This window comes from Fukomys damarensis, unplaced genomic scaffold (assembly GCF_012274545.1).
Source record: "Fukomys damarensis isolate Sample0158 unplaced genomic scaffold, DMR_v1.0_HiC HiC_scaffold_4, whole genome shotgun sequence".
In the NCBI taxonomy this organism is placed as follows: Eukaryota; Metazoa; Chordata; class Mammalia; order Rodentia; family Bathyergidae; genus Fukomys; species Fukomys damarensis.
Window position 1 is genome coordinate 42,629,144 of NW_022900916.1, and position 27,702 is coordinate 42,656,845.

The 27,702-nt window shown below is 34.2% G+C and overlaps 1 protein-coding gene across 6 annotated transcripts in view; it reads right to left on the minus strand.

Moving 5' to 3' along the window:
* Positions 1 to 16,428: 16,428 nt before the first annotated feature.
* Positions 16,429 to 27,702, minus strand: part of LOC104869956 (hyaluronidase-4-like) — a 63,922-nt gene continuing 52,648 nt past the window's right edge. For all 6 annotated transcript variants that reach the window (XM_033758000.1, XM_033757996.1, XM_033758006.1 and 3 more), the window contains 3 exons: positions 26,384 to 27,328; positions 22,956 to 23,045; positions 16,429 to 16,902 (listed from right to left, as the gene is read on the minus strand). In XM_033758000.1, the coding sequence (XP_033613891.1) occupies positions 16,453 to 16,902; positions 22,956 to 23,045; positions 26,384 to 27,316 (1,473 nt within the window). In that variant the 5' untranslated portion in view covers positions 27,317 to 27,328 and the 3' untranslated portion in view covers positions 16,429 to 16,452. The remainder of the gene's footprint in view (positions 16,903 to 22,955; positions 23,046 to 26,383; positions 27,329 to 27,702) is intronic.

Sequence of the window (27,702 nt, forward strand, 5' to 3'; positions counted from 1 at the left end):
TGCAATACCCATTCATGATGATGAAAGTAATCATTATGTACTACAAACAGGTACTAATAAAAATAAAAATTTAAAAAACTGACCAACCTGAAAAGATTTATGATCATAAAGTAAGAGTGGATACAATAATATTTGCATGTATTTTTCTTCACTTTTTACATTTACATCTTACATGTTTAGCTACATCACTATTTCCTAGCTAAGACTTAGGCTTTCACTTTAGATACATTTTGTGGGATGAATGTTGGTATTGCAACTGAATCTACCAGTCAGCTTAATTACCACCAGGTTTTAGTAAGAAAATAATTTGTTATATATCTTATAACCAAGTGAATTGTGTTGTTTTTTTAAAAGAAAACTTTGTCAAAATATCTCAGAATTAAAAAAAAAAAACTGTTAACATTCATTTAGAACCAGAAGAGACCTAGAATAGCAAAAGCATTTCTGGGAAATAAAAGCAAGGCAGGGGGCCTCACAAAGTTACTGTGATAAAAACAGCAAGAAAGACCTAAGGATAAATAGAACAGATTATGACATGCAGAAACAAAATACTCAAACAAATTATCTTTGATAAAGTAGCCACCTTCACTGGAAGACAGATAGCCTCTTTATTAAATGGTGCTGGAAAAACTGGCTTTCCACACATCAATGATTAAAACTAGACTCATATATTAAACCATGCACTAAACTAAAATTGAAATGGATTAAAGATCTAAATATTGAAGCAAAAATACCTAGTCTCCTGGAAGATAGAATAGCTAGAATTCTGGAAGATATTGGTGTGGGCAAAGACTTTATGAACAAAACTCCAATCAAACAGGAAATACCAAAAAGAATAAACAATTTGGATCTCATCTTATTAAAAAGCTTTTGCACAGCAAGAGAAACCACCAACAAAGTTAAGAGACAACCCACAGCATGGGAAAAAATTTTTGCCAGCTATTTCTCAAATAAAGGTCTATTATCCAGAATATATAAAGCACTTAAAAAAATCAGACCCCTCAATTTAAAGACCCAATCCAAAAATGGTCATCTGAAATGAAAAGACAATTCTCAGATGAAGAAGTAGAAACAGCAAATAAATACATGAAAAAATGTACAACATCACTGATCATTTAAGACATGCAAATCAAAACAATGCTGAGATTCCATCTCACTCCAGAAAGAATGACTGTTATCAGAAAATTAACCAATAACAAATGCCAGATAGGCTGTGGGGAAAAGGGAACCCTTCTCCACTGTTGGTGGGAGTGTAGACTGGTGCAACCACTGTGGAAATCAGTGTGAAGATTCCTCAAAAAACTAAAACTAGGTGTTCCATTTGACCCAGCTATCCCCCTTCTTGTTATCTTCTCAAAAGAATTAAAAGCATTATACCACAATGATATATGTACACCTACGTTTATAGTGGCACAATCTGTAATAGATAAATCTCAGAAATAGCCCACATTCCCATCAACTGATGAATGGATAAAGAAGATGTAGTTTTAAAAATACAATGGAGTATTACTCTGCCATAAAGAAGAACAAGTTTGAGGCATTTATAGCTAAATGGATGCACCTTGAGATTATACTCTTAAGTTAATTAAATTGGACATACATATTTAAATGATGCACTGTTTCTCTGGTGTGAGAAATTGAAAGTGTAAATAAAGACTAAAATGTATAATGAATATTGGGGAAAGGGAAGAAAATTTTCAAATGGAAAGGGGAACAAGGGCAGGGAAAAAGGGCCAAGAAAGAAGTGAAAGTGGAAGGCAAAATAGAAACGGCTTTTGTACATAGGAAGGGAAGGGAGAGGATGGGAAAAAAGATGAGTCAGGATATTTCATGTACAGGTACAAACTCCTTATAATGAGTGTTATCATTGTGTTAATCTAAATTGTACCAATTTACTTCAAAAAAATCAAATGTACTTGTTAACTAGGCATGAGCTTTTATGCATTTTTAAAAGATCATTAGAGAACTTGTTCTACACTTTAGTTGCCCATTCACACAATATATGAATCACTGACCCTTGGATATTAGTAAAGAAAGTTCAGTATCTTAATTAAATATAGCAACATATACTAACCATGAATGAGAAGAATGTATTTTTTCATACAAAATTTTTTAACAAGCATATGTGTCCGAGACTACCAGTTGAATGAAGTCTAATTACAGAAACCCTGTAACAACATCATTTAAAAACATATTTTAATTTTCAATTGTAATCTTGAGAGGATCTCCTAAGGAAATGTCCAATAATGAATTCTGGGTTGGATTAAAAATGCAAAAATGCTTTGAAATGTCTATGTCAAGGGAAGAAGTTTTAATTTGTTTCATCTGTTTTATTACCACCTTTTTACCAGTTCAGGGAGTCCAGATGTTTTACATAGGTTGACCCTAGTTGTTCAACGTTTTAGTCCCCTGAATTTGCCTTTGGTGAGCTGGAAAGCTGGGTTTGTGTATTGGTTAGTTGTCTTGTTATTTCTTTATTGTTATTGTTTTTGTTGTTGTTTGTTTAATTCCTGGATTGATACTTGTATATTGCTTATTGCAAGTATCCTTATTGCTAGTATTTAGAATCCCTAGGGAATGACTACTCCTCAGAGATGTCTTCTGGGTATAGTTGGTTTTTGGGTTTTAAGTCTGTTATGATCCTTAGGCAATCTCGGTTTTGGCATAAAAGAAGGACATCTGACTAGAACAATCACATCACCTTGATCAAACTAATACAATCAGGATCAATAATAACACCAAACACAGCTTAGAAAGTGACAAATTGTGGTATCTATTAATCTATCACCTTTAGCCACATGAACTAGACTTGTGGTTTTATAACAAAATCAAGGATAAAAAACTCCACCAAAAAATATCTAGACTTAATTACCAAATTCACTAGAGTAGCTGGATACAAGGTCAGCACTCAAAATCAATAGCCTTCCTGTGCATGAATAACAGAGTCACTGAGAGAGGAGGTGGGGAAATAACTCCATTCATGATAGCATCCAAAAAAATGAAATACCTAGGAATTAACCTAATGAAGGAAATAAAAGACCTCTACATTGAGAACTACAGCAATCTGAAAAAAAGAGATTAAAAAGAATATCAGAAAATGGAAAGGCATAGCTTGCTCTTGGGGGGGAAGAACCAATATATTAAAAATGGCCATAATTCCAAAACAGCTATACATATTCAATGCTACCTCAATTGAAACATATTTCACATAACTAGAGGAAACAATCCAAAAATTCATTTGGAACCAAAAGAGACCTAGAACAGCAAAAGTAATTCTAGGCGATAAAGATAAGGGAGAGGGTATCAAAATCCCCAATTTGAAACTATACTACAAAACTACTGTGAAAAAAACAGCATGGTACTGACAGATTAGAAGATGCAGAAATGACTCCAGAAATACTTTGCCATCTCATATTAGACAAAGGAGAAAAATGCCCTCACTGGAGGAAACATAGCCTCTCCCCGCTTCTCTTTCCAGTACCAGAGATCAATCTCAGAACCTTGCACTTGCTATGCAGGTGCACTGCCACTGAGCTAATCTCCAGCCCAAGAGATAGCCTCTTTAATAAGTGATGCTGCCAAAATTGGGTTTCAACTTGTCCAAGGTTAAAATTCAACCCCTATCTTTCACTATGCACTTAACTAAAATGGATCAATGATCTAAATATTAAAACAGTAACACTAAACCAGCTAGAAGAGAGGTTAGATAAAACACTTGAAGACACTGGTGTAGCAAAAGATTTCATGAACAAAGCCTCAATTTCACACAAACTAGTACAAAGAAATCAATAACTGAGATCTCATCTTACTAAAAAGCTTTTGCTCAGAAAAAGCAACCACCAACAGAGTGAAGAGACAAACCAGAATGTAGAAAAAAAAAGTACCACTTGTTCCCCCAGGTAAAGGACTACTATCTAGAATATATAAAGATCTCAAAAAAGAAATCAGACCCCACCAAATGTAAAGACCCAGTCCCAAACTGGGAATCTGAAATGAATAGAAATTTCTTAGATGAAGAAATAGAAACATCAAATAAACATGAAAAAATATTCAACATCACTGGTTATTTGAGACATGCAAATGAAAACAATACTGAGATTTCATTTCACCCCAGAAAGAATGGCTGCTATCAAGAAATCAACCAGTGACAAATGACGGTGGGACAGAAAAAGAACCCTTTTCCTCTGTTACTGGGAGCGTAGACTGGTGCAACCACTATGCAAATCAGTGTGGAGATTCCTCAAAAAACTAGGATTGGAGGTCCAATTTGATCCAGCAATTCCCCTGCTGAGTATCTTCCCAAAACAATTAAAAGTGTCATACCACAGCACACCCATATATACACACCCATATTTATAGCAGCACAGTTTGTAATAGCTCAATCTTGGAAATAGCCCAAATGCTCATCAACTACTGATTGGATAAAGATGTGGTTTGTTGCTTTTGTTTGTTTGTTTTGTTTTGTTTTTAATAAAATGGAGTACTACTAAGCCATATGGAATGATGACTAGTGACATTTATAGCTAAATGGATGTACACTGAGCACTGAGGCCATACTGTTAATTAAAATAAATAGGACACACATATATAAATACTGAATAGTTTGTCTGGTATGAGTATAAATGAGGACCAAAATACCTAATAGATATTGTGAAAGAGGAAGAAAATATTCAAAATGGAAGGGGAATTAAGGGGGGAAGAAAAAAATGATGAAAGAAGGAAAAAATGGAAACAAAGCTTATATAAATAAGGAGGGGGGAGGGGTTGAAGGGAGGGCAGGGGAATGGGGAAAAAATAAGAACCAAGACATATCAAGTACAGGCACAAATTCCCAATAATGAATGTGATCATAATGTATACCTAAAATGTATTAATAAATTATTTTTAAAGGGCAGAAGTAATTCTAGCTTAGAATAATGTCTAATTTTTGAACAATCCAATGTACTGTGTCAAACACTATTCTCAAAGAATGGGATTTTGGAGTTTTTTTTCAAACATTCATGATAAGAGGAAGCACAGGATTGATTAATTTGAATTTAGCATGAATATTGGAACTTTGCTTACTGCTTAGGTAAAAGGCTTTATTCTGTGAAAAGGAAAAACTGAAGATTTTTCCTAATAGAAATTCACAGCTTCTTCCATTCTGTTATTACAATTAGGGGGAAAATTTCAATATGCTAAGCTAACGAGGCCAAGACTTCAACAAACAAGTAATTATAGATTAAATTACAAGTACAAATATAGCTTAATTTACTGAATTTCCTAAGAAAGAATCAGATTCAGACAATTTACTGCTAAGAAAATATTACATATGATTTTTAAAGACATGAAAAATGCATGTTTAATCTCTGCACGATTATTTTTAGAATTTTTAAAAGTTTTCTTAAATCTCTCCATGTAACAACTTTTAAGTTATTAGATTAAAAATCTGAGTACTTCAATGAGAAGTCCTCCATCCATCAGAAAGATGAATTCTAGGTGCAAGTGACGTTGAAATTATCATGCAACCAAGCTTTCTTAGATATTGCTACAGCAGTATCATACTCACCAATAAACATCTAAAGTGATAGTATAATACCAGCCTTATTTAGTGAAGAAATTACAAAAGCATGAAATAGCCCAGTGTTACTCTGTTCCTACTACATGGTGTATAAGACTGTTGCAAGCTCCTAAGAAAGGGGGGAAATATAAGAAATGTAGAAAGGTTTCACATAGAAAGGTGAAAGAGTAAAAATTAATACAATTCAAGTCAGTATAATAAGCCTGTGCAAAGCCTAAAGTTTTATCTTAAGAGGTTTCTGCTTTGTTTTGTTTTAATGTAAAGTGGGAAAAAAGAAAACTCATAGATTAGTTACTCAGAAGCTGTAAATAAAAGATTTAACAATATAAATTTTATTGCCTAAACTATATTTTTCAACTAATAGTTTTTCAACTCTTTCACTTACCTTTGATATGTGTATCCACTGATGTAGTCAAATGTTTTTCATTATTAAGAAATTTCTCAACTTTAAGATTTTTCTCTTCAATCAAATGATTTAAATTTTTTCTTTCTGATATCATTTTGTTCATATTCTCTCTTCTGTGGAAACGTCTATTTATTTATATGCATACCTATGTATTTGTCTTCTTCCCAACTACTAAAAGGTTTTGTGAAGTGCCCTTTGATTATTATCTCCATATCATCACTTAATATTGTACTTGGAAGGGCAATTTAAAACTTATTTTTATGATCCTCAAAGACCTCCTTTCTGAACACTTTTAAATGCTAAAAAACTGCAATTTCTGTTCTATATAACAATATTTTTAAATACCCATCATAGTAGATATAATTCTAGAATATAGTGAAAAAATTATTTAAGATTATGTAAAAATAAAATCTTTATTAGATAAATGTGTTTATACTGTGATAGGAAACACTTATGAATTTAATGTTAACTTGAGGAACTCTTCAAAGCTGTCAGTTATCAAAAAATATTACAGTTGTAGTTCTCTCATAAAACCATGCTCCTGTGACTTATGTGCAGTTTACTAACATGCTTTGCGGAGTATATTTTGCTGGTCTCACTGGTAAAGTATTAGGTTATAAAAACCCAACACATGGCAAAAAAACTCTTAATCAGACAAACTGCGTACACAGAAGAGAAACAAATAAATCCTGAAGAGTCATTGAGAATACTTTTAAGTATGAATTTATAGTAAATAAAAAGTAACAAATTCTGAAAGGCCTCAATTCATAAAAGCAACCTCACATTTTGAAAGGTAGTGCATTTCAATAGTAAATAAAATTAGGCTAAAAAAGAAATTGGAGTTTCCAAGAAATTAAGAGTAGTTTTCTTTGAACAGTTTTAGGAAAGCAAATTTCTGAAACAATTTTTAGGTTTTTTTTTCAAACAGAACTAGAAGTATATTTTACCTTTGCTTTTGTTTGCTGCTCTTCCTTTAGACAACCTAGTGCAAAGCAGAGGTTGAGTGGCAAAGCATTGCCCTCTCCGTTCAGAGAAACATGTCATTACAAAGGTGACTCAGTTCTCTAAGTTAAACTGGAGGCTTGCATTAAATCTCTTTATAACCAAACTCAGGCTCTCTTAAAAGCATCTTAGTATTATATAAGTGACCATTGCTTTCTGAAAATACCCAGCTTGAATTTACTGACTTAAGAAGGAGAAAGAAAATTGATTGAGATTTTAGTTAGAAAATGAGGAGGTAAAGAAAGCTATACATTTAAGATTTGAAAAAGGGATCAGGTGCTTATGTACTGTGTTTTTAAAAAAACTAGATTCTGGTGTGCTAATCTTGATGATAATAGAATAATGTACCCTTAATGGGGCATTGTCAGACCAAAAAAATACAATATGAATTTAGTAGAATTAATGGCTCAAGATAGTCAGTTAGCACATGCATTTGTTTATGTAGTATGTCATTTTCAGCACAAGATATAAAGCTAAAAACAAGAGTTGTGACATGATTTAAACAAAGAACATGTGGAATTGAAAAAGCCAAAAAAAAAAATTAAAACAATAAAACAAACAAAAACCATAGAGGAGAATCACTTTAGAGGTATAAGCTATCCCTTCCATTAGAAAGACAAATCCTAGGATTAAAAAAAAAAAAAAAAGCCTGAAGGGGAAGTGGGAGCGGGTAGAGGAAAGGAATAAATATAAGAAAAGAAAAAATGGAAACAAAGCATTTGTAAATAGCAAGGTGTGGAAGGGTTGAAGGGAGGGCAGGGGAATGGGGAAAAAAATAAGAACCAAGATATACCATGTAAAGATACAAACTCCCAAAGATGAATGTCATCATATGTATACCTAAAATGTACCCAAAAAATGCAGTGACTAATTTTGAATAAAGGTGTCATGCAGAAAAAAAGGAAATAGATAAATATCCAATTACTGAAGTAATCAATCAAAATATTATTTCCAGGATAACAAGTCCAGTCAGACAAAAGTATGCAGAAGGGAGATCAGCTCAAATATTTTAGAATGCTTAGATATCTCTTCCTATATATGGTTTAGTTTGTGTATTGTATCAAATACGTAAGCTACAATGGATATAGCTGTGCCTTCTTAGTGGTCACAAAAGGGACAGCTAAAGGCTGTTCAACTCAAAAGAAAATTACACTCCTCTCCAATGATACTTTTCTTCTTTGATGATTAGGACTGTTCCTACCAACCTATCTGTTTTACTACTCACATGCTCCAGGTGAAATCTAACCTGTAAATATTTCCCAGTGCCTTTCACAGAGTCCAACCTCCTGAGTAATGCAATAATTCTGTTGAATAAATATATTCAAACAAATGCAAGGGTGAAGTGCAGGGGGATCCTTATGATAGATTTTTCAGTCTCTCTCCTTTATAAATATAAATTATGACCAAGGATTGCCAATAGTTATTACTGACCAAAAATGTTAGAGAGAAAAAGTTAACAGAGGGAACAACTGATAACAGAGCAAATGCAACAGGCTGAAGTGTGTATCAAGTAGCAACAATAAAAATATATTATTAATAGTTTCTGGAAGATTTAAGAAGTTGTTGAGTCTATAAATCAAAGCAAGGCTACTATGAAAAAGAGAAGTCACATTATCCCCCCTAAGAATTCTTTTAAATTAATTATGATTGCCAAAATATGGTAAAGACCAAACTAAATTACAGAAAAATTGTAAGCAAATGTGTAATACAACATAAAAAAGACAGACTTAGAATATTTGAGAGGAAACAAGACAGAGTTCTGACATAGAAGAGACAAAACTCACATAATATCATAAATGAACAGAGAAAATGGAGAAAGCAAATCATCTGAAAAATACTGGAACAAAATTATTTTGATCAAGAGAGTCTAACTCAGAAGAGAACATCAGAAAGTTTTATAAATAATTTATTTAATATAAAAATAAATAACACAAATTGAATAAAGACCAAAAAGTATGACTATAACGTTCTGCTTGTGAGATAAACACACATTTCTTCTGATTTAAATAAAAAGTGATATGAAACAACTGACTGGGAAAAATTACTATCTGATATAAAAGTTTTTATTCCAATAAAGACTGCTGAGTTTTGAACAAGAGGAAGTAAGAGACAGTGCTGCCCTAGACAATAGCCACATTGTCTTTGGTTAGGTAATTGAGGGTAGAGACCTGCTCTCTTTAGGCCTCTAATAGTTATAACTGATCATGTTTCATGTACTAAATTTATTTGTAATATTTTAACATATATTACTTATAGATGAGTCCTTTGTCAATTTCTCCTAGAAAAATGACCTTAAACTTCAGATGATTTAAATTGTGATACTTCATTTCAGAAAATATAAAGATATATGTATTTGTCTTTAGGTTTAACCTAGTAACATCTCAATTATATGAGTGCATTGGTTGAATGTATCATCTGGAAACCCAAACTCATGCATGGAAAAACAAATTACAACAAAAACTGATGTTTTTATAACCTGTTTTTAACTTGAGCAGATTTTTTTCTTTACAAACAAAATCTGAAGAATCCATTAGATATAAGGTGGTTCCTTGCATGTTAGTCTCTTTTGCCTTCTATTAAGTGCAAGTGAAGCATAATTTGACAATGTTTTCTTATTTAGGAAAAGTTAAATGATTATCTTGGATGATAGTACTGGGATATTTCCTATTTTCTTCTGTGTCTCTATTACACATTCTATGCTTTTGTTTCATCTACCTCAGTTCTTCTGATATGGTTATTTTGGAGACACTGTAAGTTTAAACACATACTGATGTGTGTTCTACCTTTGGTGCATTATTTGATTTGATGTATTAATTGGGAAAAACTGGGCACATTTTGTTCATTCTTCTCTGTATCTTGTTTTCTTCATCTTCAAAATACTGATAATATTGAATAATATTTGCCTTTTGCTACTTTATCGTAATGCATTCAATATCACAATGCTGATACAATAATTGACTTTTAATTGATTAGTACCAACTGTAATAGCTTTAGAAACATTTTGTGCTTAATAATAAAAATCTAATTCTATAATAACAAATTTGGTGCAACAGTATACCAATACAATAGGGAAATTTATCCTCAATTTTTTTTTTTTTTTTTTTTTTTTTTTGGTACCGGGGATTGAACTCAGGTCCTGCTGCTTGCAAGGCAGATGGGGCAAGCTAAATCCCCAGCCCCTCAATTTTTTTATTTAATTTTTTTGACCAAAACAAGTCTTTATCATGGGGAGGATCTGCCTAGCTGTCTCTGGATAAAGGAGAGAAAAGCAACATGGCAGAAAAGGAGCTTCTTTTGTAGGAGAGGGGTGGGGTTGAGTGATATAGTGGCTAGGGATCAGGGGAGCTTGTGACATCACTAGGAGGGGCTTGTGACATCACGAGCCACTAAGAGGTGCCAAGTATCAGGTTACTCTTTTGGCAGAAGAGGCACCATGGGAAAAAGCCTGTCCTTTGTTGGGAAAAGTCATATTTTAACATGGAGGCTGCTATTTCATGTGGCAGCCATCTTAAGGCAAGGGAAATCTAACATTCCAGGCTTTTTGTTTTGTGGTTATTGGGCAAAGGTCTCTTCTTCTGGAGTTGCTTCAAGCAGACAAAGAGGTGAAGGTTGGGGCTAAAGCTGGATCTGGTGGGGGTAGCAGTAGGTGGGAACATCTTTCCTCTGCTGTAGTGGCTGGTACCCCACCATGATGAGTACTGTGACTGGTTGGTAAATGCCCTCATGCATTCCTTCAAGAAATTTTGAAAATAGTGAAGCAGACAGTGCCCTATCATGATTAAAAGCATATACAAGCCATTGGGCCCAACAAGGAAAGTAGCCAAGGCATAATTTGGGGAAGACAGGAATAGCTCTAGTCTATTCCCCAAGAAGTCCATCATCTTTTTCACTATTCCATGCACTGCTGTAATTCTTTAACCTTTGCTTTAATGATCCCTGACTGGTTAACAAAATAACAACATTCTTCACCTAGCACCTGGCATGTTCCCCCTTGGGCCACTGTCAGCACATGAAGGGCCCTTCTATTTTGTAACACGACTGCTGCTAGAGAATTTGACCTTCTACTGTATTTAAGGGCTGGCTTATTTTATCTATGTCTTCTGAAATCTCTATGTAGAGGGCCTGAGAGAAATGTGTGGCTATAGATATGTCTGCTATCCCTGTTTCAATACCAGTGAGTATCTGTGCTTCCACTAAGAAGAGGACTAGAGGGGGAGTTGTCCTTTTTCTGATTGTATTCTGTGAGAGAACTTGTTTAGAGATCTGGGCTTCTGTATAGTGGTCATGGGAAGGCTAAGGAAAGATATGTAACAGAAAGCATCAGACTGATTGAGGTATCCATCGGAATGCCTCTTGATTACATGTGAAGTACAGGCCAGGTCATTGGACAGGCAGATCAGATGCTTCTGAGATAAAGAGGGAGGAAGCAAGGCAAGCGATGTTGTCATTTTGCCCTCTGCAGGTCAGGTTAGTGGTTTGTGTAGAGAATGGGAGATCCATAGTGAAGGGTCCCAGAACTGTGGATAAATTGCCAGTATTTGAGACAGACAGGTGAAAATCTAGGGGAATGGGAATTGGAGTGAATGATCTGGGGTAAACAGACATAAACATTCAATAGTCAAAGATTTTGACAGAGATAGTGGAGGGTGGTATTAAATAGGTGCTGTAGCCTTTTTAAAAGATGGGTTATCTGGTTTACCACTTGGAGATCTATCCCTTTATAGGGAGGTGGAGCAGTGGGCCTAAAAGTCTATCACTAGTGCCTGTTCAATGACTGCTTCTTTTGGTTATTCTTTTCTGCTGGGTGTTTAAGAACAAGTTAAAGTGAGACCTGTGTTAATCAATATAAACATCTTGCTGTCAAGGTCAGTTAAGTCTCTTTAGGCATTATTTTGGAGCCATGCATACAGCCTCTCAGCTCCTGTCAGTGTCAGCTATTAGGTTGGGTCATGGGCCTTGCTTGACCAAGTTGCTTTTAGTTGAAAATGTGGGAGCTTTTTTTGTCTTGGTGACCCTCTTTTGGCACATGTTACTTTTGTCCTCTGGTGCCCACCAATATCCCTGCCCAGGAGGTTGGGTGACTTATCAAAGATGTAAGGTGTTGTAAAAAATTTCCTTCATACCATAGATCTTTGGTGACCTTGGAGGGCCAGGGCCAAAATATTGGTGGTCTTCTTAGCCCAGTTACCTTCTAGTGTTGGTCTCTTCCCTTTGGTGGTTGAACACCAAGAAGAAAAGTTCAGAGACATCAGTAAGTAGTACAGTAGGAGCAGTGAGCTTAACTATCATAACTTTATCTGGACAGCAATCACCCTGGAATCTAAAATATAGTTAGAAAACTGTTATTTTTATCAATCGTGGTTGTTCTGATAGTAGATTTCCTGTAGAATATTAACAGAAAAAACCTTGAATCAGGAGCCACACATAATAATATTTTAGTGTGACAATCATGATGACATTATTTTTGCAACAAACTTAGATATATATCTTAGTATAAAATAGCCAATGTAAACCAAGACCTGTCATGTAAAGGTGCAAGATCCCAGTGATGAATGTAACTGTACTGTATGCCTAGAATGTACCAATAAACTCAATAAAAAGAAAAAAATAGCCATTGTTAAATGTATCTATTCTCCTCTAAAAACACATAAAAACAAAAAACTGGTAACTCTTATTTAAGTTATTACCTTTTGATAGGATGCCATCTAAGGAAAGTATATGGGGCCTACGAATGTACCTATAATCATGAGTAGGTGGAGCAGAAGAGAAGGGAGAATACCTGTATCAAAATGTTATTGTCATAAACAATATGTCAGAAGACCTGTATAGTCAGAAAACATGAATATAATTTGTAATCATAAAAGTAGCAATGATAATTATCATAATTATATGAAACTTTATAGCCTATAGTGTAATTTGGTATCACAAGGATCTTCCTCAATAACTCCTTGTTTTTCCACAGAAAATATTGTATTTTGAAGATGACCATTATAAACATTTGACAGTAACATATTTAGAACTCAACCCTTTGATGATAACCAATATAAACATTTATGACAACATATTTAGCAATGTTTATTGGGGGTATATCTTCCCATAAGGCCATGAAAATTATTGGGGCTCCCATTAGTGAACAAAGACCAGAATAAAATTTTCTGAGCATCTGCTTCTTTATTCATCAACAGGAGTCTATCCAAACCTAAAAGTACATATTTAATTAACTTAATAATTTTTTATTTAACCTGTAAAACCCGGTTATAGAAATTAACAATTTATTTGTATCTTTTATGTCACTTTGACAAAAAAATATAATTGAACAAACACTTTCAAGCAGCTGGACAGACAATAGACAAACATATAAGGCATTTTATGAAACTAGAATGTACTCAAATATATTTGGGAAATTGAATTATAACATCTCTCTCTCCTTTTTTTTTTTGGTATCAGGGATCGAATTTGGGAACTACTAAGCAAAATCCCCAGCCTGAATTATAATATCTCTTTTAACTGAAACTAGCCAAAACTTTTGCAGGTCAATTAACAGAGATCACTTGTAGAATTAGAATTTTTATATCAAAAGTATATCCCCTTTATAGCCTTTTAAATATATATGTGTGTGTGTGTATATATATATATATATATATATATATCTCGTTTCATCTCATTTACTGAAAACCTTTCATAACAAACTTGGCTTCAGTTATTAAAATTCTAAAGTGTCCTCTTTTTTTATTTTCTTAGTGCTTAAGTAAGTACAGAAAGAGAAGTTAACTCTATAATTACAATGTAAGAATTTGTAATGTACAAGAAATATTTTAAGCAGTATATATATATATATATATATATATATCTCGTTTCATCTCATTTACTGAAAACCTTTCATAACAAACTTGGCTTCAGTTATTAAAATTCTAAAGTGTCCTCTTTTTTTATTTTCTTAGTGCTTAAGTAAGTACAGAAAGAGAAGTTAACTCTATAATTACAATGTAAGAATTTGTAATGTACAAGAAATATTTTAAGCATACTAATTATACATTAAGTTGGAGATGAAAGGTACATTTGTTAATTAGCCAGAAGAGGTACTGATAACAAAGTTCCTGCCTCGAGGTGGGTGGAGGGTCAAGAACAGATTATTTATGGTGTCCAATGATATCTGAGATACAAGGATAGCCTATTATGTCCTATAGCCCTGGAGTTTTATCTCTGCCTTAAATGAAATGTAGGAAAATGCGTAACCTTGAAATACAAAGACCCATTTACTTTGTGAGTGAAACCAAAAAAAAAAAAAAAAAAAGTACTGTTTTGGAAACAAAGTAACTCCCAGTTGGCTTGCAGATACAGAAGGAAGACAACAACCCAATGAAAGGTAAATTAATTTTTTGTACAAATAAGCAAATTTGAATACCAAAGCTAGAGGAAACTCATACACCTGTTTTACAATAATTTTAAGCAATTAAGTCCAAACAGTAACACATACAAGATAAGAATAAAACAGCAATGTACCAAGAGGGGCCTCATAGGCAGGATGACCTTTTAGAAAGTGGTCTGCCGGATCAAAAGTAGTTATTTCAGAGTCTGAGCTGTCAGGGTTGGGGGAGGGAGTCACTTGGGCAAGGAGAATGGGGGCGTGAAACAGAAGGGGTGGATGACGGAGTTAGGGCTAGAGGTACTTGAGGGGGCCAACAAGTTTGACAGAGGGAGGGGTAAGAAAGAAGGCTTGTAGGTAGGAGATTTCTGACCATTTCCATTGAGTTGACAAAATTGCATAAATTGCTCAGTGTGTTAAAATTGAAAGTGCCATTTTTGGGCCATTGAGATTTATTATCTAATTTGTACTGAGGTCAAACTTGGTTGCAATAAAAAATGAGTCATTTAGGCTTAAAGTCGGGTCCCAACAGTCTAAGGGGACAATGTTGTGCCAGGAGGCAGCCAAGAGGCATTGAGGGAGGGGATTTGGATTGTTGGGTGCCCATGTTAGGGCAGGTAAGGGGGAGTTAGTTCCCTAGGAGGAGGGCAAAAGAGAGGAACATCTTTGTCTCTTGATACTCCCTGAGCCAGATCCCGGAAGGAGAGAACAAGAGGAGTCAGGCCAATGGGGCGTACCCAGGGGCACGGTCCTGGGCCCAGTGGTCCTAGAGGGTCTCTCTGACCAAGCGTTTGGATTTCTGAGTAGTCTCCAGAGGGAGAGATTAAAAATGAGAGAGGACCTGAGTAGAGGGAAGCTAACTACCTACTCACCCTGAAATCAGTGACCTGTGTGGACGTGAGTTGTCAGCAATGGCAAAGGTAGAAAGCCCCAAGGAGGTCCCAGCTGGGCAGATGTGGTCCGGAGAAGGTGGCTGAAAGGCCAATCGACCTGGCCTGCGGGGGGATTGTCACTTAAGGATTGCCTTCCTCCCAGGTCTCAGCGCCAGACATGTTAGGTAAAAAGAGCTGAAAACCAGGACCAGACCAGGACCATCACAAGCCTTTATTATGGGGAGGATCTGCTGGGCTCTCTCTGAACAGAGAGAAAAGCCCTCAATTTAGCTTATTACATTTCAACACCTCTTCAACTTTTACTTCTCCCCCAAAATGAATGAACAATGAATCAAAGTAGAAATCCAAATATGATCTGCCTATTAAACTTCTATATGTATGCTTACACATATAAAAATGCAATAGTTGGAAGATGTCAGACAAGAAAATATCTTTCCTAACTTAAGAAGAGAAATAGTATTTGAAGTATTATAATCTCCTCTGAGTCTTTGTTAACAATGATTTGGAGTATAACTGGAACAGGTTAAAGTGACTACATGAATTTTTGAAATGAATTTCCATCTACTGAACACTAATGAATTACTTAGATACAGTATATCTAAACCAAAATTATCAAATAAAAGAATTTCCTGTGTAAATCCTGTTATGTGTGATTTTAATAGGATTTATCTTCTGATATTGATGATTGCGAAATGAATGTCCAAGATAGTTTAGATAAAGTTAAGCCCTACAGCATTCATTTGTCCATTTGTCCCTATAATTTGGTATCCTGGAATCACTAGCGTGTGAAGTTATTTTTTATTTCCTATCTTTTTTCAAGAATGCTTTTATGAGACATTTTCTTGATCTGTTCCTCCTGTCTGCTGGTCACCTCATTAGAGAGGCACATTTGGGCGTCCTGCATAAAATTTCCACTGCTTTCTCATCCTCCCTAATTTCTTTATTCTCCTTTACTATTTTTCACAGCACTTATCACCATTAGATATATAAGTATTTGATTATTTATTATTGTTCATTTTCTGGCAAGAATTTAAGCTCCTAGAGGACAGATATGTTCACATTTGCATCCCTGTTGCCTAACATAAACATCCAACAAGTATTTGCTTTATCAGTGGAATGGAATAAATGTGAATGGAATCAATGACTCCTTTTTAAAAATGTTTTTACTTTAAAGCCATAAATATTTCAAAAGAGGCTTGAAGTTAAAGTCGACATTTTCCACTCTTCAGTATTTCAAGGAAAAATTAACCTTATAGTATGGAATAAAAAAAATATTCAGCAGAATCACAGATAGAATAATGTCAAGAAAAACTGGTAAATTAAAGTTAGCAGTAGGAGCCTTGTTCGTCCAACCCAAGAGGTCTGAAGAGTAATGGTGACAAGTCTCTCCGTGCCATCCATAATAGCAGTGACACACAAATCCATCCTTCATGTGCATTACAGTCTTCAGTTTACTTTTTTCAGAAATGACAAACCTGAAGCTCTTGTTTGAGGTATATTTTTTACTGCCACTTTCAGGCATATGTAAATAAAAGGGGGATGCAGGTGTTTTTCCAACACATCTTCCATGGTTGCCACATAGACTCTGACTGCAGAGCTTGGCTGCAGATGTCACGTTAACAGCATAGGGACCCAATGCTCTTTGAATAGACTGTTGCACAGATAAGCAGGCCTCCTGTAGGAAAGACAGAAATCTACTTAGAGCACTCTCAAAATGTGACTGTTATTTAAGCAATATTAATGCCTGAAGTTCTATAATGGTAAGGCTAAGGAGGATTTCAGTAGGTTAATCATTTAAATGAGGATAAGCCTTTATTTATTCATAGGTGTGATATGCTATGCCTTAGATTAGAAAAACTATGACTCAACTCAGTTTCTTTTTTTTAATAGTTTTTTAATTTATTTCTTTTTAGTACTGGGGATTGAACTTGGGACCTTGCTCTTGCAAGGCAGATGGTGGAACCACTGAGCTAAATCCCTGGCTTTTTTTTTTTTTTTCTCTTTTTAATTGGAGATTGGACTCAGGACCTTGCACTTTCAAGGTAGGCAGCAGCACCATTGAGCTAAATCCCCAGCCCATTCAACTCAATTTCATATCCTGTCCAGGGAACAGAATACTACATTTTCCACTAGAGACTTATCCCTAACAGACATAGATAGTTCTACTAACACTTTAAATATGATTTTAAATTTTTAATTTTATTTATAAAATACATTCAGCACTGAAACAAAATATATGTTCACATTAGACTGGAATTTTCTAACTGTCAAGTCATGCTATGCTCTTCCTTATCTTTGCAGAAATAATAGCACTTGTAAAGTTGGTAGTTAGTCTTCCCATTCATGTTTTATAACTTCACTAGATATATGTGTGGGTGCATATTTATGATTTTAAACAATATGTAGTATTATTTTATATATTTGTACATATTGTGTGGGCTACATTTTTACTGTAAGTTGCTTTTTTAATACATATCCTTTAAAAATTTTTCAATACTCATACATATTTTATATAACTCATATATAAATAATTTTTCACTTTACTTCATTTTATAATATAAATACACTATACTTTATTTATCAGTCGATCCATAGGCAGTAGAATATAAAAGATTATTATACAAAACCAAATGCCCAGGTCAGTTATATGGTCACAGAGGATCCAATGACTATAAGTAAGTACCTCTTCCTACATGTCAGCCACTGAGTATTGATATAGCCACATGATGGGATTCAACAGTAAGGTACGCTTCTCCTTATTGATGGTCACACTGTGCTACTTGCAAGGCCTAGTTGAAGTAACATCATTAGCTGACTCATAAGAGTCTAGCAAGAATCATGATATATTTTGGCCTTGATCCATATAAAAGGACCATGTTGCAAACAGTATCTTCATTAATAAATTAAGTTTTCCATTAGCATTTCAATCATATTATCAACACTACTGCACAATTAAAAATCAGTTAATTCAGAAGTATGGGTTATTAATGAGAGGAAATAAGGCCTCAGGGCTATGAATCTACCTATTAAAAGTTTGGGAAACTCAAATGAAAAATTATAAGACAGAATAAATTTCTTAGTGTCAGATAATTGAACGAGGCGGCACTTTGGATAATAGCAAGTTCTGCATATCCTGTGAGCAACATCATTTGTTTCAAACACATTGATGCTTCTCACCTTAAATCATACTTAGGAACACATAATTTCTAGTCAGGACAAGACTCCTTGTTTAAGGGATCTAAGAATGTTTCTGAGAAAGAAATATAGGCTAAAATGAAATAAGCAAAAAAGTATATATAAAAGTATATAAAAGAGAGAGAGAACCATTTTTAAAGTACTCCTAACTACAAATTATATTTTAACCAAAATTTAAAGGGGAGGGAAAACACTTGATAAAAACTATGTACATTTTATAATGTGCAATAAAAGTATTTGTTTAAAAATAAAATAAACAAATAATTAAAATAAGAAAGGAAGAATGGAAGGGAAAGAGGGGAAGGAAGGGAGGGCGGGAGGGAGGGAGAGAAAGCTAGGGAAAATAGTAATTAATAGAAATAAGAACACAAGCAAATACACTCACATTCAACTTGGGCATCCCCTGTTCTATCCCGGGAACACTAATTGAACACTTTCTTCACTCAGCTTCAAGAATATCTTCTATATGCCAACTACCTCTCTCAAGTGCTACAGGAACAAAACTCTGGAGTCATCCTTTACTCTTTTCTCCTCTCACATTTAATGCATCAGCAAGTCCTTCTCAGTCTGTCTACAAAATATATTCAGAATTCAGCCTTGCCACTACTCTGTTCATGTGCTACTATTCGGGTTCAGCTCACGACCACTCTCACCTGGATTGTTCCAATAGCTTCCCAACTAGTCTCCCACAATCTTTTCTTATATATATATATATTTCCTAGTTTTGCACAGATTTGGGGGATAGTACAGGGAATCAAACTCACAGCCTTGCACTTGCCAAGCAGGCACTGCACAGCTGAGCTATGTCCCCATCCCATATACAGATTAAAATATTCTCCCAAGTAATAATTTGCTCAAAGAAAAAATTCAAATATAATTTCTTAAAAATTACAAAAATTAGAATAATAAGTATTAAAACTTATGGATACAACCAGAGTAATTAGCGACATTAAATGCTTAGCCATGCACAGCTTCCTTGATCAGGAAATTCAATCACCAGGGAAGAAACAAGGCATTCTGCCATGGCCTTTCACTTGGACTCCCACTCAGCGATCAGCAATGTTCATTGCTGGTGGATGGAGTAATAAGAGGTGCTCTTCCTAATTATACTTTCCTCCATGCTTCCTATTCCTCCACTTCCCTGCATCTTCTGTCACTTTTCTGTTCCTGGAAGCTCTGTCGTGTTTGCCACCTGCTTCCAAGAAGAGCACGGGCCACCAATTTCCTAGAGTCTAGTAAGTGATGTTTCATCCATTATGTAAGACCCTCTTGATCTCTAGTGTATCTACTTTTAACTTCTAATGTTGAACCTTTATCCAAAAGAATGTTCATTCATTTTCTCAAATCATTTATTCTGCACCTTCACGATAAAAACTCAATACACTAGGTAAAGAAAAAAAGTGTCTCAACATCCTGAAGGCCACATATAACAATCCCATAGGTAACATCCCTGTTAATGATGAAAAGCTGAACTCTTTTAAGATCATGAACAAGGTAAGGATATTTGTTTCTATCAACAAGAAACTAAAAGTCCTAGATAAAGCAATTGAACAAGAAAAAAAGACAAAATGAATTTAAATTGAAGACAATAAAGTTATTCCTGTTTATAGATGACACAATGCTATATGTAAAAAAGCATAAAGACCTCACTAATACATAGACACAAAGTCAGTAATAATAAATTCAGAATAGTTGTGGTATATAAAATTACCTTGCAGAAATCAGCTGAGTTTTTAAACACTAATAATGAACTATCCAAAAAGGTAATTGAGAAAAATTGAGAATAGTAGCAGCAAAAAGAATAAAATAACCCAACTGGTGTTGCATCCTTGTAATCCCATCACAGTGGGCAGTTTAGGCAGGAGGACTGCACAGTTGAGGCCAGCCCTGGCTAGATACATTGAGAGTTCAAGGCCATCTTAGAACATAGTAAGAACCTGATTCCAAACAAACAGAAAAGAATGAAATATTTAGGAATACACTTATCCAAGAAGGTAAAATATTTGTGCACTAAATATAAATAGAAAGACTGCTCATTTTCATGAATTAGAAGATGGTATTGTTAAAAATGTGTGTGCTATCTGACTGATCTGTATTGTTAAAAATGTGTGTGCTATCTGAATTGATCTGTAGGTTCCATGCTGTCCTCATTAACCTGACAGCACATAAAATTACAGAATTAGAACAAAAATAACACTAAAATCCATATAAAACCACAGGCCTAGAATAGCCAAAGTGATCTTCAGAAAGAATAAAGCTGGGGGACATATTTCTTGACTGAAAATATTTTTAAAAGTCTATGATACTGTCATAAAGAAGAAATATAGATGAAAGGAACAAAAAGTTTGAAAATAAGCCCACACATATATGGTCAACAAAGTTTTTAACAAGGTGCCAAGAATACTTAATAGAGAAAGGACAAACCCTCAAAATTGAGAAAAGTAATCCAAGTGAAATTAGATCTCCTACAACATACACAAAAAAATCAACTCAAAATGGATTAAAGATATAAGTATCCAAGCCACAAATCACAAAGTCCTAAATAAACAATTATAGGTTTAAATATTCTAGATATCAGTCTTGGCAAATCTTGCTTTTAAATATGACACAAAAGCAGAAAAGAACAAGTAGTATAACAAATTAAAATGCTTCTTCACAGAAAAGGAAAAATAAAACAAAGTGAAAGAAAACAGTAATAGAAAATATTTTCAAAGAATATATCTAGTAAGGGATTAATTTTAAAATATATTAGGAATCTTACAGTAAATCAATTGGAGAAACAAACAAAAATAAACAGGTATAAAAATAAGCTAAGGACTTAAACAAACATTTCCCCAAAGAAGACATATAAACAGCCAACAGATTCACAAAAAGATGTTTACCGTCATTAATTATTGGGGATATGTAAATCAGAACTACAATTTAATTTCACTCACACGAGTTAGGATGGTTAATATTTTTTAAAAGCTAAAGTTAATAAGTGTTGTTAACATAGTAGAAAACTTGGAATCCCTTCACAATGTTTGTTGGAATGTTAAAGTTACAGAAGGTATAGGAAACAATGTGGAAGTTTCTCCAAAAATAAAAGTAGAACTACCATGTAAAGGTACAAGATGGCAATGATGAATGTAACTGTACTGAATACTTTAAAGGTACAAATAAACTCAATGAGAAAAAAACAGAACTATCATATTACCTATACATACGTACATACATATGTACACATATACATACACATGGGTACATACATACTTATGCATATATATCCAAAAGAATTGAAATTATCATCTTGTAGAGGTATCTACCCTTCCATGTTCACTGAAAATTATTTACAGTATCCAAGGTATGGAAACAATCCAAGTGTCTGTGAAAGGATGAATGGATTAAGATAATGTGATATTTATGTACAATAGAATACTACTCAGCCTTAAAAAAGAAGGAAATTTTGCCATTTCTCACAACACAGAGAAATCTAGAGAACATTTTGCTAAGTGAAATAAGGAAGTCACAGAAGAAGTACTGCTTGATTCTACTTACAAGAGAAACATAGAAAGTAAAACTCATAAAAGCAGAGAATTCAATAGTAGTTGTAATCATTGTTAAGGGCTTTAAGTAAGGGAAATGGGGCATTGTTATTCAAAACATCATTTTGTGCTAAATAAGTAAGTGCTAAAGATCTGCTGTATGGCATAGCTGAATCTTTGTACAAAAATATTTTCCTCCCACATGCATATCTTTTATAGGTAAAGAGTAAAATAAAGAATAATTTTTAAAGAATCCACCCTTCTTAATGTAGATGGAATATTTTTTAAATGTTATATTCTTTTTTCTTTGTCACATAAATAATGATTTTTATCTACTAAAATTATTACACATTGCTAGTATAATTTTTAAATAAAGAAGCTAAGGGGCAAGTGAATTAATACGCCTGGAATACACCCTTAGGATATAATAATCAGTTTCTCACTTTGGGCTGCCTGATTGAAGATTCTTCTTTTTCCAACTTTCTTCTAATCACAGCAGCTGATACAAAGTAGATGCTAAACAGTGTTAATCCTTATACTTTCTTAACTCCATGGGTAAAGAAAATGTGGGACATATTTATACACAATGGAGTATTACTTTCCCATAAAGAAAATACCTCTAGGAAAATGGATATACCTTGAGACTGTAATGTTAAGTAAAAGATATCAGACACACATACTTAAATATCACATGCTGTCTTATATGAGAAACTCAAATTATAAAGAACAAAATAAAAGACAAAATGAAGAGATACATTTTTCTCAAATGTGAAGAGGATCAAGAGATGGAGAGAAGAGGAGGTAGAGGAAGGAAAAGGGATGAAAAAAATTCAGATGTGTTATGTACATGTACCAATTTCACACAAGGAATGTAAATGTTATGCACTGCAAACACAAAATAATAAAGTCAAAATAGCAGAAAATAAGCAACTGTCTGGCCCTGATATGAATTGTTTTAAGACTCACTGTCTAGAATATGTTCAAAATGCTGATGGAAATAATTGCTTACCTTTGATGAAATATATTCGTATTCTCCCCACAATATCATTCCTGCTGCCCCTAATGCAGCACTTTCACCAATGGTGTGCACAAAGTCCTCCTAGAAAAGAGAAGCATCAGGAGCAGTTTCTGCTAAACAAAATTTAATCACTGATAATTCAGTAAGACTCAACCGCTTCAACAGTGGTAAAGAACACAATAATTCTATCTGTTTCTAAAGCAAAAGACTAGGAGACTTGGAAAAGGCTCCTCTGCTTTGCCTTTGTAGTTTATATGATAAATATTTATGATTTTTCAGACAACATTCTAGACACTGGGGATATAAAAATGAAAAATATTTCAATACCCATTGCAGTGGTAGTTCTTTAAAGTGTTTTCTGAGATGGGCATAAAAGCAAGTAAGGATGGCATAATAAACAATTATCTGTATTAGTGGCACCCACAAATCCTATAAAGATTTGAAGAAATGTTTAATTCTACATGAAAGAGTTTGGGAAGTGTTCCTTGAACATGTGAAATTTCAAATGGATCTTTGAGAATGAGTTTCATTTCCAGAAGGAGACCAAAAGCAGAGGCTCATAGGCCAGCAAGAACATGGGCCATGAAGAGAACAGTAACTTACTGTGGTAAAGCACGTGGGATTGGGGGAAAGAAGTGAAAGTATATATCTTGGTTTATAAGCAGAATCCAAATATAATTCATCAGTTAAAAGATATAAATTTGCAACTTTCAAAGGCCACTGGTGGCTATATAATCCAATACATTGTAAAGAGGTCAGAGGCACCAGCTGGGAGATGATAGAAATTGTTCAATAGGGAATGATAAGGCCTCAAGAAAGCCAATGTCAGTTTTACAAAGAGGAGAAAGAATAGAGAGATTTGGAAACTGAGCTGGATAATTACTTACTACCTAAGAAATAACAGAGGAGAAAGGAAACATCTAGGTGATTTTTATGTTGAATAACAAAGTAGATTAGACACTAAAGAGGTTATAATCTTCATTCTTCCTCCGCTAAGCAGTATTAGAAATTCAGTGCAAAGGCAAAGGGGTCAAACCCTAGAATGAGTAAATGGCACTGCCATCACAAAGTTTTCCTACCCTAGAGAAAAGTTCCAGTACCAGTGGTTGAGTAGTAGCCCTATCTGAAATCCATGGGATCAGAAGTGTTCGGAATTTCATATTTTTTTCAGACTAAAAAATCTGCATATATATATACAGTGAGATGCCATGAGAATGTGACATCTATTGGTCACTTTACCAATCTTGGGACAAAATACCTGACACCCACAATTTAAAAGAAGAGAGGTTTATTTTGGCTCACAGTTTAAGCTCATGGTCAATTGGGTCCAAGACAAGAGGATGGCAGAGGGGCATGGCAGAGGAAAACACGCTCAACCCATGGCACACAGGAAGTGAGGAGGGAAAAGAGAGGAGCCATGGACAAGAATATTTCCTTCCAGGTCCCACCCACTATGACACACCTGCAACCAGCCCCACCTCCTAAGATAACATTCAGGTTCTGAACTCTCATCAGTGGGTGGAATACACTGATGAGTATTGCTCCAATAATTCAATCATTTTCTGAACACATCAAACTTTTGAAAATATTTGTAGATTTGAAAACCATGAAAAGATATAAAAAATCATGAAAATATTTTAATGTAATACTCAAGCAATTCTGTGTGTGTGTGTGTGTGTGTGTGTGTGTGTGTGGTACCAGGGATCAAACTCAGGTCCTTGTGCTTGCAAGGCAGGCAGCGAAACCACTGAGCCAAATCCTTAGCCCTATACTTTTTTGATGAGTAAGGATGTTGTCTATTGCTTTATGAAGTATGTTCAAAGACAATAATGCATAATCTACTTCAAAAATCTAGTAGTACAAAGAATGGTAAAGATACTAAGGCATTCATAAAAATGTGGCCATTTTCTATCAGGATAAATTATCTGACTAGATGAATCATTATTATTTTCTACTGTAAGCATTAACATTTCTAATATATTGTAGGAAATCAATAAATAATTTTGAATGAATAAATATACCCTATTCTTTTTCCTTTGAAAAATGACATGATTTGAGAAATCAATCATTCTCTTGAAGAATACCTTAGCAAGAAATCTGTGGAAGCCATGATTAATATCTTAGATTATCCACAGAACTGATTTTTAAAAGAAGGGTTTAATTTGTTCTATGATGCACCAGAAGGTAGAATTAGAACTAGTGGTATGAAATTATTCAGAGGCAAAGTAAACTCAACATGTTTTAAAACGTCTTAGAAAATAGTACTGCCCAAAAATGTAATTTTTCTTCTGATAGCAAAAATTCCTCCTGAAAAAGTGCTAACAGAGGACAGATCAAAAAAGGATTTATATGTGAGTTTGTGATAGATTGGATATTGCTAAGACTTCTTTTATATATGCTGTGATATTATCATTCTTTTTCTCCTAAACTTATTGAATAAATACTTCATTATTTAGCAATCCTATAATGATTAAAAACAATCTACTCTATTCAGTAATATTCAGGCAAATGGATTTTATTCTGAAATCATTTAGGGAGATTACTATTGCTTTGAAATGCCCTTATCTGAAACATAAGTAGTCTAAGAAAGTGAATTGTTCTGTCATCTATCCAACACTCCTATTTCTGTCATGAGTACTGTAATAATACAATTGTTGGCTCTAGTATGAATGCAAATTGAAAGGTTTTCTCATGTAGCCACTAATGTAACAAATGCATCCTTTTCATAATGTAACAATCTAGCTAAAGACTGAGCACTTCCAGGATCTGCGAACTGATCATTCTCTTGAAAACAAGTTCATCTCCACATATCTCGTTGCCTCCTATTTGTGTCCAGTCTGAAGACAGTATCTATGCATTTAAACCACTTTTAATCACTGGACACTACTAGATCATACTGTAGGTTCTTCAAGAAATAATCAGTAAGTTCTATGCTATTTTTTTAGGTAATAGTAAATTAAAACAGAAAAATGCAATAAAAGGAAAAGCATAATTGGTTAATAATTTATCATAAGTTCCATTTTGCATGTTTCTAAATTGGAAAATTGCTTCTATACTTTCATATCAAGAAATCTCTCCCTGGTTAAAATTAATTGATCTATTCCATTATTTAACCTCAGTTTCACAATTCTTCTGCAGGAAATCCATGAGTTCTGAGTTGGTAAAAATCATCATTCAAAAAGTCTAAGTATGCATCTGATTGCCAGTAAGATTATTTCAGAATTGAGCTGATATTTGAAGAAATACATACCTTTAATAATATAATAGTATTCTATTAATATAGTGATATTAAGCAATTACTATATTATATTAATTATATTAATAGCCATCTTTTACTAAAGAGAATTAGATTTTGTAAAACATTTCTTTCTAGACTTTTATATCTTTCAAAAAATATTTTTAAAATATGAGTGACTTACCTCTGACAGAGTTTCAATACTATTCAAATAAAATGGCCTGGAAAAAATAAAAACCGGTAAAACATAGTCAGGTCTAGCCATTTCAGCAATTCTCATGGCTTCTCTAACTCGATAATGAACAAATTTCAGTGCATTTAAACTTGACTTCAATATTTTATCCAAATATATTGAAGGATAAAGTGCCGTGCTTTTTTTCCACAGCCATAAGAGTTGATCATTGAGGAAAACTTCTTCATTTGGGCAATTACCTGTGTAAAACACTGGATTTATTCTATAATCATAATTATAGCAATCTGGATAGAGATAAAAGCCCCATAAGTATTTTGGTCTCATTTCTAAAGCCAGTGTGAGTGTGACATTCATGAAATTCCTTCCAGCATTTTCAAATTCTTCTTGGGCAACTGTTTTCACTTTTGTTTCCAACCAGTCAGGATGGTGGTATCTTGTGAAGGCTAAGGAGTGGTTTTTATATATCATTCTGTTGCCCCAGTTTCTGACCCACTGGGGTTTCCAATTCTCCCAGTCAATAATAACAAGTCCTTCCGATTGCCACCAAGGGAGAGTTCTTGTAATATCAGCAGTAGTTTTCGTAAGGTGAGTAGAAAGGTTCACACTCTGCGGTATTCCACCATTGAATGACTTTCCATCTTGAGAAATGTAAGGGTAATATCCCAATTCATCTGGATAAAAGATGGCGATCGTTGATCCACTCTGAGTCTCTAAAGGATTTGTCATAATGTTAAATACTTCAAGATTCATACCTACTTTGAAGGATTTCTTACAGTGCATTGTCGGGGCAGCCCAGAAAATGTGGAAAGGCTGGTTCTTGATTACTGGAGGAGCTGCTGGCTTGAGGACTGGCTGAGCGACTGTGAGAAAGAGCAGCAGCACTGAGAACCATGCTACCCACGGGCCACACATGATATTCAGCATCACAGCGGTCTCCTAAAAGTAGGCAGAAAGATATTATACATGATGGAGTCAAATGGCTGATTAGGTTTATGCTACAAAATGAATAAGCCACGTATTCCAAAGGATTTATGATGTCTTATTAATACAGTTGCACCTGAATGTAGGAAAAGATGAATTTTTTAATGTAAAAAAAGTATCAAGGGACTAACAACTATCCAAGTTATTTTTAAAAAATCCTTAGGTATGCAAACTCTACCCATTTGTTCTGAATTTAATTTTCTAGAACTCAGTGTATAAGCCAAGCCATCATGTACCCAGAAAGACTTAGGCTACAAGAACTAGAGAAGAAACTGAATAGACTGCTGTCTTCCCTCAAGAAAGTGACTCCAAGAACATGCCCAGTTGTG